Source organism: Balaenoptera acutorostrata, chromosome 1 (assembly GCF_949987535.1).
Source record: "Balaenoptera acutorostrata chromosome 1, mBalAcu1.1, whole genome shotgun sequence".
Lineage (NCBI taxonomy): Eukaryota > Metazoa > Chordata > Mammalia > Artiodactyla > Balaenopteridae > Balaenoptera > Balaenoptera acutorostrata.
In genome coordinates this window covers 175,929,900-175,943,499 of record NC_080064.1, presented here as the reverse complement: position 1 = coordinate 175,943,499, position 13,600 = coordinate 175,929,900, and the positions used below count along the sequence as shown (strand labels likewise).

Below are 13,600 nucleotides of genomic sequence, written 5' to 3'. Positions count from 1 at the left end.
GTGGATTTGACCAGTGGTAGGCTGGGCCAGGCTAGGAAAAGAGAATTACTCGCCAACAAATTCCCTGGAGGAAATGGCAATGCACGTGCTTCCTTTCCCGTAAGAAAGTGACTTTATCCGGAACAGGTAAGTATGGATGGCGCAGGTGGACCAGGACAGTGGAACCACAGAGGGCACCAATTCTCACGCCAGCTCCACATACAATCAGCACCTGGGAGTCCCTTTCCTTCCTGGCTGCTACTTCTGAGGACACTGGCTCAGGTGAACCATGGGAAATGGATTTTATTTTCTGAGTACAGAGGGTTTTATTTAAGAAAAAAAAGTTCACAGAAATTTAAAAAAGAGAGAGAGCATAGCCTCTTAAGTATGCATGTGTAAAGATAATCCAGAATAACATTCGTATTTTTTTTGATTCTATAACGTAGGCCGTATCAGAGTAGAGTCAATGGAGAATATACTAATATTACATATATATTAGAAATTTAGTTAAAGTGTGAAAATAGAACTAAGTTTAAAAAAATTACTAACAAGCTTGTCCTTTTATTAATTGTAACTATTGCACTTTTAAGAATTAGCGATATTACTACATTTTTTTAATAAATAAAAATAAATGCAATATCATTTACCAGAGGATCATAAAATGCATACTGTAATTTCTTCCCAACCACTGTGAAATAACATAGACAGTAGAAGAGAGGGTCACTCGTTTTGCAAATATATTGCTTAGGAAAGTGAATTTTGTCTGCCTAACTTGACTAATTATCCAATCTCACTAATTTGACAGTGAACTACAGTTGGACTTTTTACCATGGCATAAAAAAGTTTCATTGCAAATTCTTTTCCTCCTTGAATGCCACTGGCATATACCCCTTACATGGGATAGGTTCCTATCTACTGTCACCCAACTGGACAACATACCCTTTCAGGAGGTTAAAATATGTTGATTTTAAATGACTTTCAAAATACAGTAACATAATGCAATGTGTTTAATAAACATGCAAATGATACCAGAGATGCTGGTGTTGCAAATGTGAGTTCCTAACATCTGAAGGACAAAAAAATAGTGGGGAACATTAAATTTTCTTCTCTTTTCTTTTCCCTGATCAAAGACCAACCATGCAATTTAATCTCTGAAAATTAATCACTCTTATTTTATACAACCAAGATCCAACTTTTTGTCAGTGACTCTAAATGTTACTTTATTTTCACTTACATTGATTCTGTTTTCTGATTAACTGGCTGATACACACATGTGTATGTCATAGTGAACAGTGAAAAGAGGCTAGAAAATTCTAATTCCTGGAAAAAAAATATTCTGAAAACTGAGATAATAGGCTAAAAAATATCATCACGATAGAGACCTTGCTTTCAATTTAAATAAATGATATGCATGCAAAGCTGTCCAGAAAGTCCTCTGATATGAAAATCCTGGCAGTCATTGTTGCCTACAAGGAAGATGAAGTGAGGGTGTTTTAGTCTAGCAGCTACCCAAACTAGGGCCAGCCTTCAAATCTAGCCCTAGGTTTGTTTTGGTATGACCTCAAGCTCAGAGTGGTTTTTATATTCTTAAACAGCTTAAAAAATAAAACAAACCAAAATTGAGTACATGACAGAGAAGGCATGTGACCTACAGATCCTGAGATATTTACTATCTGTTTTACCCTCTGGTCCTTTACAGAAGAATTTTGCTACCATTAGCTCTTCAACAACCTCAGAAGTGATGACAATTTAGGCCAATTCCTAAAGGTCAGAACAAACCATGAAAAAGGAATCACTACTCATTTATCCTGAGAAGTGGGTCCACTAAGTCAAAACTGAGAGAGATCAAACTGTAAACTGTGCTGTTTCCTAAAATATCAATTCGCATAATACATATTCTTTACCCACAAAGAAAGCCTGCAATACTAAATTTTACTATTAAAATAAACACTGAAGCTAACACCTAAAGTAGCAGGAGAATAATATTTCTCATTGATAACTTGGCAACATTCATGCATTTCAAAAACTCAGACAAAATTGGCATCACATGCAAGGAAAAGTGGACAAGTCAGTTAAACATAACAAAAGCAAGCTCGGAGTTAAAGCAAATGAGGTTTAGACAATATTTCTTTTGAAAATATCACCTCAGTATTTAATTTAACACTGCATCCAAACTGATAATCAATGAGATTTGTTAAGTCAATTTAGACAATTCCATATTATTTTGAATTTTAATTTTAGAACATATTCATTTTGAAGATGCTACATACAAACCGGGATAGTTATTTTCTCTAAATGCTATTTAAGTTGAACAGATAATACCTTATTATTTTCCTTGGTAAGGTTCATATGATGTACAGACACTCCATTTGTAAGTTATTTCCGCCAGTGCTGCAAATATTCTATCCTGAGACTAAAATAGCACATGATGGCAAAGAAAATGCTACATCCAGGAAAGGTCCTCTAGGACTAAGCCGTCTACTTCAGGAAGGAGTCAACAATTCAGGGTGGAAAATAGCAGACACATAGACTGTGCCCATTCACCTTGAGCATATGCCTTCCTCCTCTTAATGCCCTATGATTAAGGTGAGATTTAGGCTCTTATCAGTGTCACCTTTGGACTCAGACTAGGAGGGCCCCCCACCCGAAAGCCCTGGGCTTTAGAAAGTATCATGGTGCAAGCCCTTCCACAGGCTAAGGACACAAGCCCCGTTTGTACCGCATGATCCCCAGTACCCGGGACTCCTGAATTCCCAGGATAAGCCCCTACAAACCCCGTTCCAGGACCTGCGTGGCCCTCTCCCCTGGGTCGCTCCTCTGAAAGATGGCCTGGGCTGGACCGCAGTGCCAGAGGGCACATTACGAGGCCTGTGCGTGGTCAAGGTGCAGCTGTTAGGAAGGGGTGGATGGGCCTTGGACATGGGGGCAGGGGTGTCCACACTACGTACCAGACATGATGGAAGGCAGAGGGGAAGGAAGAGAAATGGGCTGGGCTGCAAGCTAAAAGCTGGCTCTCCTTCTACTGCCTCTTTCTGACACAAAACTCCTAAGAGTCTAAGAATTAAAAACGCCAAGCTAGCCTCCCAGGCCACTGTGAAGGCGTATTTGTCAAATAAGAGAACAGAACATATTTGACTTAGCAGTTTGTTATCTTAATTTACAAACGCTTACATATTTACATACACAATAGGTGGGTGTACACTGTCTCAGGTCCCACGAGCATCCGCAGTGGACTTGGTTCTCATGATGGTCCCTCCTAGATTTCACGCTGCAAAGACATTCTGCTTTTTTATTTCCTGAATCCCATATTCAAAGCTTAATTGGGATATTTTACTCAAGTGATAAGATTCAGGTTCCCTTTCTGATTAACCTAGTTTCCCATCCACAGTCACAGAAAAAAAAAATTAATTGATCACCACAAAACTACATAAAACCAGGGGAATTCTCTGGTGGGCCAGTGGTTAGGACTCGGTGCTTTCACTGCCGAGGGCCTGGGTTCAATCGCTGGTCAGGGAATTAGGATCCCACCAGCCGAGCAGCACAGTCAAAAAACAAAACAAAACAAAACCAAAAAAACTATATAAAACCAATCAAATTTCCAATCGGCCCACCTAAATGCCCTCTAATATAAAAGGGCACTATTGTGAAAAATGGCTACAGGGAGAGAAAGTTTACTATCAGAGCAAAAGGGGGGTAGCTGTGAGCTGAGAAGCTCACAGGTCCTTCTAGTTTAGCATCAAAGACATCTATTTGTCCTAGAGTATTTGAACCACCCCGTGCTTGAATAGTCCAGTCATACTGCCAGTATCAACCAGAGTCAATCAATTATTGAGCCCTTACTATGGGCCAGGTGCTTTGATAGTCTCTTCATTTAATCCTTACCACCTGGGGAAGGGAGGCACAGAGAAGTTATGGCCTCTCAGCAGGTAAGTGGCTAAGACTTGGACCTGGTTTTATATGAATCCAAAACCCATGCTAGAAAGAATATCTTAAAAAAAATAATCTCCTATTTTTAAAATATATAATATCCTTTTTAAAAGAGGGGGGAATGCCATATTTCTAGCACAAGAATGAACGGTTGAAATGGTTATATTAATAAATATATACAATGTATTTTCCATATTCTTAAATAGACATAAAAACTTCACGGGGCTAGTGTTTTGTGAATTAAATAATGAAACATATATTGACTTTGGGGGGATATAAAGATATTTTCCTTCTCTTACCTCCTTAATAAGAATCCAGGGAAAACTCTTAATGAGAAGGTACCACAAAAAAAAACCCACAGAAGTTCCCACTCATTTATGAATTAAGGCCAAACTAGAATTAGAAAAAAAAATCAGAATAACGATATCACACACAAAAATTAATAAGCCTAGAAAATGACAATGAAATCATTGCTGCCATTGTAACCCTGTGGGATGATAGAACAGTCAAAATCCTCTAAAAAGTTTTTGGTCAGGAAAAAAAAGAAAAGAAAGAAAAAAGCAAACTAAAACCTTCCAAAACTTTGACTTTTACTTAAGTGTTGACCTAATTCAATAGTTTTCCAATGATAACTTGGAAACAGTCAATAAATAAAATATGCCTTTCTGGTTGACTTTCACTGAAATTTATGATTAATTGCCTTTCGCAACTAGAATACCACATTCAGCTTTGAAAAGAACAATTCTCATTACTTTTCGCAAGAGGCGCTCTGAATATATGTTCTTTTGGCTCTAAATTTAAGAAGTATTTTGTCCAACTATTAAAATGTATTACATATTGGATAACCAATCTTAAATTATTATCACAAGAAATAAAAATTCTAAAGAGGAAATATTCCCATGACTATGGCTTTGAATATATATGTCCCTTAGTCAAGTCAATGAGACCAGAACCAGGCAGCCACACTTACCCCCTTGGCCATAGCGGCTATGAGATGGTGGGAAGACTTGTTCTTAAGGGCAGTTGCATAATCCTTTCTCATTCTGCAGGAGAGCTTTAAGGGAGGGAAGGGAAAGACTACCATCGGTCAAGGAGAGTTTGGCTGCAATGCTGCCTCAAGGCATGAGAATGGATTCTATGGTCCCTTCCACATCAGACTAAGCATCTGTGATGATGCAACAGATTCGGCCACTTTCAACATCTTCCGAGTTGAATCGCTATCACTAGTTGGCCAGAGGAAGGAGGGGCCGTTCCAATCTCCCTTACAATTACCGCCCTAATTATTACATTACACTTTCACAATTTAATCCCTTTATTTGCCTCACTGCTTTTTGGGGGCTAAGTGAGTATCACGGCGTGATGCCCGCTGATGTAGCTAGCAGGGTAGCAGGGCAGCAGGAGTGCCACCCAGCTGCCAGCTACAAGCACAGCCAGGTGGGCAAGCCCAGAGTGCTAATCCGGACAGTGACATGTCTGCTGCTCAAAATCCTTGAAAGTTGCTGTCTCCAATATGGAATAGAACTGAGCACTATACATCAATGCCAAGAATCACCCTGTGGTTCACCCTGTGAGGCTTTGGGTAGCATTTCAGCATCCTAAGGAAGAATCAGCGATAGAAGTGCAATTGTTCTATTCCAGGGATCGCTCGGTAAGTAACTATTGCACGGCTATTAATAGCTAAGCGATAGGATTTCTTTTTCTTTTTTTTTTTTTTTAAACAACTGTCAGGAAATGTTTTCACATAGTTGTCCTATCTTTGGAAAACATACTGAGGACCACGTTGTTTCAATCCCCCCCCCCTCCCAAAACAAAAAACTTTGGTATTCCCTCAAAGCAGGAGACATTTATAGGAGGAATTCACTGCAATCCACAAACCTTTGGGAACCAAGCTTTCACACAGTGTTGCTAAGCTGAAACTCAGGCCAGCACAGTGCCAGGCCCACAGTAGGTTTTTAGTCAATATTTGTTGAGTAAATGGGAGTGATTTTCATTTTGAGACCATTTTGCTTATACCAGCGTACACAGTGTTTGTTAATTTATCCCCAAACACTCCCTTATCTTTGTGTAGTTAGACCCCGAGCTGTGTAAACTGAATTAACAAAACCAAATTACTAACAGTTTAAATCTGAGATGTTCTGTAGCATCCATATTCTAATACTGTTGGACAATGGGTGGTAGGAACCCGAAGATTTGAAGTGTGTTTTCATTCTCAAGTTTTGCAATCTAGTAAGTAGGCTGAAGAGATACTTTCAAATGCCCCAAAGTGGGAGGAAGCTTTGCATACAGATCATCATTGTTTATTTACTCACTTTATATGTGATTTTGTATTTCACTTTATCCAGAAGCATTCCTTGAGGTAGGTATTAACGCCTTCAGTTTATAAATGAGAAGAAGGAAAATAAAGATCCAGTGGATGAAGGATTTTTGTAAGAAAATGCTAATAAAATATGGCTATGGTGATCAATTAAATATGAAGATACAGCTATTAAAATATTTAGGTAATTCATACATACGCCACACTAACTTGGCTTGTGTTCTTCCGTTAAAACTATGAAAGGCCGTGAAAAGATTAGGCTGATAGATCCACTCTATTATGTAAGAGTTATGATATCTTGAACAACTGTGCACTTTAACTCTTTGTGTATTCATCAGCCATACATCAAGGAAGTGATTATGTAATAGACAGCACAAAAGCAATGGGAGATGGTACCACCTGTTCCACTCAGGACAATCACTGATCTTCAGTGCTACTGGGTGAAAAGACTTGCCCGCCCACATGCTCGTAAAAGGAAAGGGTAGAAGATTACTCTCTGTGCTCATAAAGGGGTTCAGAATCACCTTTTGTTAAAACATTTAGAAGGATTAGAGTTTAACAAACATCATCTCCTTTGCACTTTAAAAACCAGTAAGCATGTCACACAGTTATTAAACTGATTTCAGTTATGTCCAACAAGGGACCAGTAGACGACAAAGAAGAGTTGTCAGCGGTAAATCAGCAGCAACACGGTAATAGAGCTGTGGTTCTCAAACTCAGGTGAGCATCAGAGTCACCTGGAGGGCTTGGCAAAGCACGAATTGCTGGGCCCTCCCCCAGGGATTCTGACGGAGGTAATCTGGGATGAAGGATGGGAATCTGCATTTCTAACAAATTCCCTGGTGATACTGAGAGCGGCCACACTTTCAAAAGCACTGTCACAGAACACAGCACAGTATAGTGCAGTGGTTCTTAACCTCGGCTTTAGATGAAGCATTAACTAGGAAGCTTTCATAAATCCCCGCTTGCCCTGGCTGCACCCAAGGCCAATTAATTCTGAATTTGGAGGTATGAGCCTAGGCATCAGTATTTTTTTTATGTCTCCAGGTGACTCCTGTGAGCCTGCAAGGTTGAGAACCACTGACATGAGGGAAAACACACTTGTATCTATAACTGGTTAAGAAGATACATTTTGGGTATTTTTGTTTTGGCCATGCTATGTGCTTTGTGGAATCTCAGTTCCCTGACTAGAGAGTGAACCCGGGCCCTCAGCAGTGAAAGCGTGGAGTCCTAACCATTGGACCGCCAGGACATTCCCAGAAGATACGCTTTGTAAACCACGGAGCAGAGCAGAATACAATCACTGGTGTGCTGGGGATCCTCAATAAACAATGATTCTTTCCTTCCTCTATTTTCTTCAAAAGTGTATCACAAAGGATCTAAACAAGTGAAATGTAATTTTCTGTAAGATATATATCTATAGCTTTGAAAAGGAGCTGAGTTTTGTATTTGTGGATTCCTAGTTTAAAGGGTCACATACAAATTTTAGTCATGTTTTTCTACATTTTTCGGTGGGAAATAATATTGTTATTTATAAATCCGGAGATCTATAAAGGTTTGGGTATGTCTTACATACGTTGGAAGCATATTTTATATTTTGGTACAGTTTGGAAGCTTTTTCATACAAATTTATTAAAAAGGTGGGGAAAATACATCCAACCACAGGAAAAGAAGGAAGGGCGTAGAAAATTAAATTTGTTTAGAGACGTGATTCTCAAAAGTGTAGTTCCTGGACCAGCATCAGCATCGTCTGAAAACTTGTTAGAAATATAAATTTTCAGACCCCCTACCCAAGACAGATCTAATGAATCAGAAGCTCTGGGAGTGGGTGATCTGCATTTTCACAAGCTCTCCAGGCGAGTCTGATGCACACTCTACTTTGAAAACCACTGGTCTAAAATATTTATCATTTCAGCTATACGAAGAACAGAAGAGGTAAAAGCACTATTTGTCCAGTGCGCATCGGTTCAGTGGCTATCCAGACCCCCACTGCTCTAATAACAGCTGTGCTCTTTCAAACTCCACCCATAGCTTATTATCATTCCATCTTTAGAGCTTGATAGTAAACGCGGAATTGATAGGGAGCATATGCGGGGATGGGGGGGTGGGGGGGTGGGGAGTCTATTCTACAAACCCTCCACTATCAATTTTCATCTATTTCTATTTTGTACTCAAGATAGAATTAAGAATGCACAACTTGACTAACAAGGGCCAGAACCACGAAAACCAACCAACCAACCATCACATGAGGCTGGAGGAGGGTGGGTATCGCCAGGTGCAACCCTCACTCACCTTGAATCGTCCTCTTGAAGAATGCCTTGCAGGCTTCACAGGATGCTACCCCATAGTGGTACCCAGACGCGATGTCACCGCACACTAAACACAGTCTCTTGGGCATCGAGTTGAGCATGTATTCGCACTTGGTCTGGGGGTCTTCAACAATGGTGCTGGAGCAGTCATCGTACAGTTTCCGGACAGGCCCACTACCTCCTAGGATAGGCGCAGAAGGGTAGAGAGGTGGCGAATCAAGTCCGTTCTGATGGCCATTCATGGTTGAACTGTAGCTCCCGCTGGCGTCTGAAGAGCCACCTGGGCTGTGGTGGTTGACGCTGTCCGTCAGGGAGGCCGGGCTGGAGGGTTCCGTCTTGATGAAGGACGAACAGCTGGAATCAATGTGTCGATCTTTGTTTGACATTCTGCAGAGAAGCCTGAGGTTTAGGGAGGTGCAAACAGAGAGAGAAAGAGGAGAGAGTGTCAAACACAGATACCAAAAGAGGTAGAAACAAAGAGAAGGTGAAAAAATAGAGAAAGTGAAAAAAAAGATCAAAAGGAGAAAAAAAAAAAAAGAAGAATTCATACGTTAAAGACATTGCTCTTTGAGAGTGCTGCATAAGAACTAGGGACTACACATCATTCTCTAGTCAATATCTTTTGTTCTACAACAAGGTAATCAGCATAAGGGCGTGACAGGGTTACATCAAAGTGCCCAGACAGGCCATAAACAAAAGCTCTAACAGATCCAGTTCCTTTCGTTTTACCTTTCTCTTCAAGAACCACTGTCAATATCTAAATCAACTCTCTAGATTCTAAATTTAGCCAGGGAAGAGGAGTAATTTGCAAAGTCCATATCACTTCTAAAATTACCCTTATCCTCACTCTACTTTTCTCTTCCATTTTCTGATGTTGCAGTCATTTTATTATGAGCAGAACTAAACTTTTATTGTCAAGACCGAACAGATGATTCCTCAGCTCTGTAATTACTGTTTGTCAGCACGCTTCCATAAGCATAACTGTGTCTTTTATTGATCTAAGACACACAGGGAATATATCCTCAATCACGTTGCCTCTTTAATTAAATTGCTCTATTTCCTAGACATTTAGCGATACAGAAAGACATCAAGGATAAAATGCTAGCCAATATTTAAGGATTATTTCCTAGAGCCCACAAAACAGTGAAATGATCACCAGCATTGATTAATAAATATGTACATGTGTTTACATGTGTTCGTGTCTGCATGTGCGATTTGCCACTGTTGAAGAGAGGAATCACTAAAAGCCATTTGAGCCTTCAGTATACCTGTGAATCCATAAACCTGATACTTCATATTCAGCAAAGTAAGGATGTATCAAGTTTTGCCCTGAAAAAATGAGATTTGCGATGGTCTCTTTTTCTCCCCTTCCTTTGGTCTTTTAACATCATACCTCCTAAAAGGAAATATGATGAAGCATCTAATCTAACAAACTCTCTCTCTTATCTAGAAGAAACAGACTGCCCCTCTTACTTTGTCAGACCCGTAAGTGATTAAATTTCGGAAGAGGTAATTAGATGAAAAGATATAATTGGTCCTATTTTCTTTCCGGTTCGCCATAGTGCAAAACCCCTTTTAGCAAAGTCTCTAGGAACCTTCTGAGAGCCCACTATAGAAAGAAGAGGTGACAGTTGAGAAACAAACTTAGATAATTGCTTCCCAGTGGAAAGTTGATTTATGGGAATCCCACAGGGTAATGGTCATTCACTCGAATTTGGGGGAGTAGTCACAGGATAACCGAAGGGATGCAATTATCTCTTTCACTATAAATCTAATGATATTTTATCACTGCACAAATTTCATGCTCTCCTCCGGGTGCCCCCTTCCCCCACTGTTCTGTTACTTTCAAAAGAAGAAAAATATGGTTATTTCCTATCAGGGAATGTTCACTGAACGGTTCCGAGAAGGCGGTCTCAAGAGCAAAGCATCCAGAGCAAGAATTTGCCTCTTTCCTAGCAGATTTCCCATTGGAAGTTTTGTGCCTCTTTCTAAAGTAAAGCAAACTCAGGATGTGAAGAAAGCAAACAGGAAGGAGAAATCCACAAAAATATCTTCTTGCTTTCGCCCACCCACTTGTGTTGTCCTTTCATCAAGAACTAGTGAAAGAAAAAATAGCCCCCTCCAGCCTGAACCGGGCGTCCGCTCCCTCCCGCATCTGCTGCCTTGTCCCCGTCACTGTTAATGAGCTCTGTAATTAATAGATCGCTCTCCTTGTCTCCCAGCTTGCACCCTGGGCTAAGCACTTTTCCTCAAGTCAACGTTTGAAAGAAAGCGGGTCGGCACTGACTTACAGCAGCCCTGCGAATTCCTTTTAATTTAAAGCACTTACTCTACCACTTCACTCATTACCTTATAATTACTGGACTGCTCGCACATACATTATGATCTTAGACTACAGTTAGAAGTTGTTAGGGTACTAAACCACGGTCGCTCCCCTTTCCTCTCTCCGGCACTGAATCTCTCACAGCCACGACAATGAACTCTTTCGCCATCTGCCTGCGAGGCACCATTTCTTAATCATTTTTTCTTTTTCCCAAGGAGAGTTGCTTTGAGCTGCTTGATCACAAAACAGACCACGCTTTCCCTGGGCCTTCTTTTCTCTCTCTCTCTTTTCTTGGATTGTCTCTGTTCAATTTTATCCCAATTTTCTTTCCCTCGGGCGTTTTCTCATGGACTTCTAAAATGTGCAGAACTCTTGACTGAGAAACAAGGCCAGGAATCACCCTCCTATTTATGGAAGGGTTATTTGCAAAGTCACCAAATGTTTATGTGTCAAATGCATGTTGTTAAGGTCTTTGAAAAATTGGGTGTCTCCAGCCAGCTGTCTCCTCGAAAATCTCAGCCCCTAACTTTGCAATAATCTGGATGGAAGCAAGAAAATTCAGGAAGTTCAAGTGGTCGGGGAAGCCTTTGGACAGTGGCAATCTCTTCTACACAAGTCTGGCCATTGTAGCTGTAAAGGAAAGTGAACATGCTGGATCGGTGCTGTAGGTTTTATATGTTTCTTCTCAGACATGAACTGCTTCCTTAATGAATACCTTTTTGCCCAGTGGAAATAATAATAGAGTTGCCATTTATCAAGTGCTTACTACATGTCAGGCATTGACCTGAGTACTTTCCAAATATTACCTCATTTAATCCCCAAGACAACCTTGTGAGGGAGGTATTACTCTTTAGGAAACAGAGCCTCAGACATCAAACAATTTCCTGAAAGTCATACAGTTTGGAAGTGGAAGAGTCGGGATTTCAACTCAGGGCTGACTCCAAAGTCCAGTGCGGAAATGTCCTGAAGCCAACAGAGAGTTTTTCAAGGTGTTCACTGATGATTTTAAATAGCCAAGCACAGAGGGGTAGAGCTGGCACACACAGAGGCTCTATGACATTCACACTCACCCATGAGTGGAAAAGTGGCTGAAGAAGCCACCACGCTGGCTACAAGGCCACCCCGTTGAGTCACCCTCCCCAGGGTTTGGAGTGACACCGAAACAGAATCTGAAAGAACACAGTTGTCTCCTAATTACTACTTAGCTCATTACACTGAACATTTCCTAGACACCATTACATTATACCCTAAAACTACAGTGGGTCTTAATTCTCTCCCTCTCTGTCTCTGAAATTCTACAGCTCTATTATTCAAGCCTGAGATATTCACAACTATCTATAAATTCAATTGTCAGCTGGTGGGTTTTATTCTAGACTTCACTTCAATCTAAAATTAGAGGCACTAAAATTCACATTAACTCTAAGAGGAATGTAGTGAATAAGACTTTATTTCAAAAGAACACCTTTTTGTCAGAAAGAGCCATTTCCAAGATGATGGCTTTATCTGGAGCCAAAGAGAATAAGCCCAATTCCACATTGTGCTGTTAACGCAGAAATTTTAGGTCACATTGGATTAATAAAAATCTAAATTTAGTTAAGAATTATGAACAGAAATAACATGTGTTGGGAAAATGTGGGAAATATTTATTTTAAAGGCTCTGTAGAGTTGCTTTTATTTTATTATTTTAAGAGAAATGATGGGAGACACAAGGGAAAAAGAGAAGCAACTTTCTAAAAATCTTCTCTGAGTGAACACCCTGAGAATAAACTGGACGGAGAAACAACCATGTCAAGAACAACATTTATGTTCTTTATAAGAAACTAAATTTGAGGGATATAACAGCTTTCCAGAGGCCAGGGACATTGCAGTGCTTTAGAAAGTATTTTCAATACAGTTTGAGATATAGTCTTCTGTATTCTATATATATTCTATATATGTTCTATTATATATATTATACATATATATACATTTATATATAAATTCTGATGATCCTGCTTCAACATAGGAACTTCTCGCCCAGCCTTGCTTAAGGGTTAGCAAGAGTAAAATTTATCTTTGGTGTTAGATACTAATGACCAGGCAGATAAAGCTTCTTGGTTGCTGGACTATTTAAAAATGTAATTTTTGACAGTTGATTAACTGTACGTACAGGTGTTCATGTATAGGGAGAAAGTGACAGACAAAAAGAATAAGAATCAATAAGTTGCTGCTGGAGGGGGAAAACAAGATAATCTGTAAGTTAATATTCCATTTATATTATAATTATCAAGCTTGTTTTCAGAGAGGCTACCTAGATCCAGGTAAATGTATGACTGTGAGTGAATTGCTGTGAATTTCTGGGCAATGTGTAGGTGTCCAGAGTGGTCTACATTTCCCAGAAGGGACTTAAGCCTACGTTCCATAGGCTTATATATGATTAAATATTATTAACCCTTTCACCAAACTATTGGGTTGCCCAAAAAGTTTGTTCGGTTAGTGAATACGTTGTTCAACAGTTCTTCGTGAAAGTTAAAAATGTGTCTTTTAGTTTTACCTAAACCCGAACGAACATTTTGGCCAATCCAATAAAAGTTTGTAATAAGCAGCTGCATTTCATCTTTTGAATTTTATACCAAACTTGAGTTCATTTGCTACTTTATTTCCCTCCTAAAAAAAGTGGTGCATCAATGCAACACATGTGTACAGATCTTCTTCTTTGGCCTTCCTGATTTTAACACCAAGGAAAGATTTTTTGAAATTTTATTATAC

General features: G+C 39.7%; 1 protein-coding gene across 9 annotated transcripts in view; it reads right to left on the bottom strand.

The window, feature by feature from the left end:
* LOC102999060 (cyclin-Y-like protein 1) overlaps window positions 1-13,600 on the bottom strand; it is a 785,789-nt gene that overhangs the window by 648,605 nt on the left and 123,584 nt on the right. For 6 of the 9 annotated variants that reach the window (XM_057541124.1, XM_057541111.1, XM_057541117.1 and 3 more), the window contains one exon: window positions 8,513-8,928. The exons of the other annotated variants lie outside the window; for them this stretch is intronic. In XM_057541124.1, coding sequence (XP_057397107.1) covers window positions 8,513-8,928 — 416 coding nt within the window. The remainder of the gene's footprint in view (window positions 1-8,512; window positions 8,929-13,600) is intronic. 9 annotated transcript variants of the gene reach the window in all.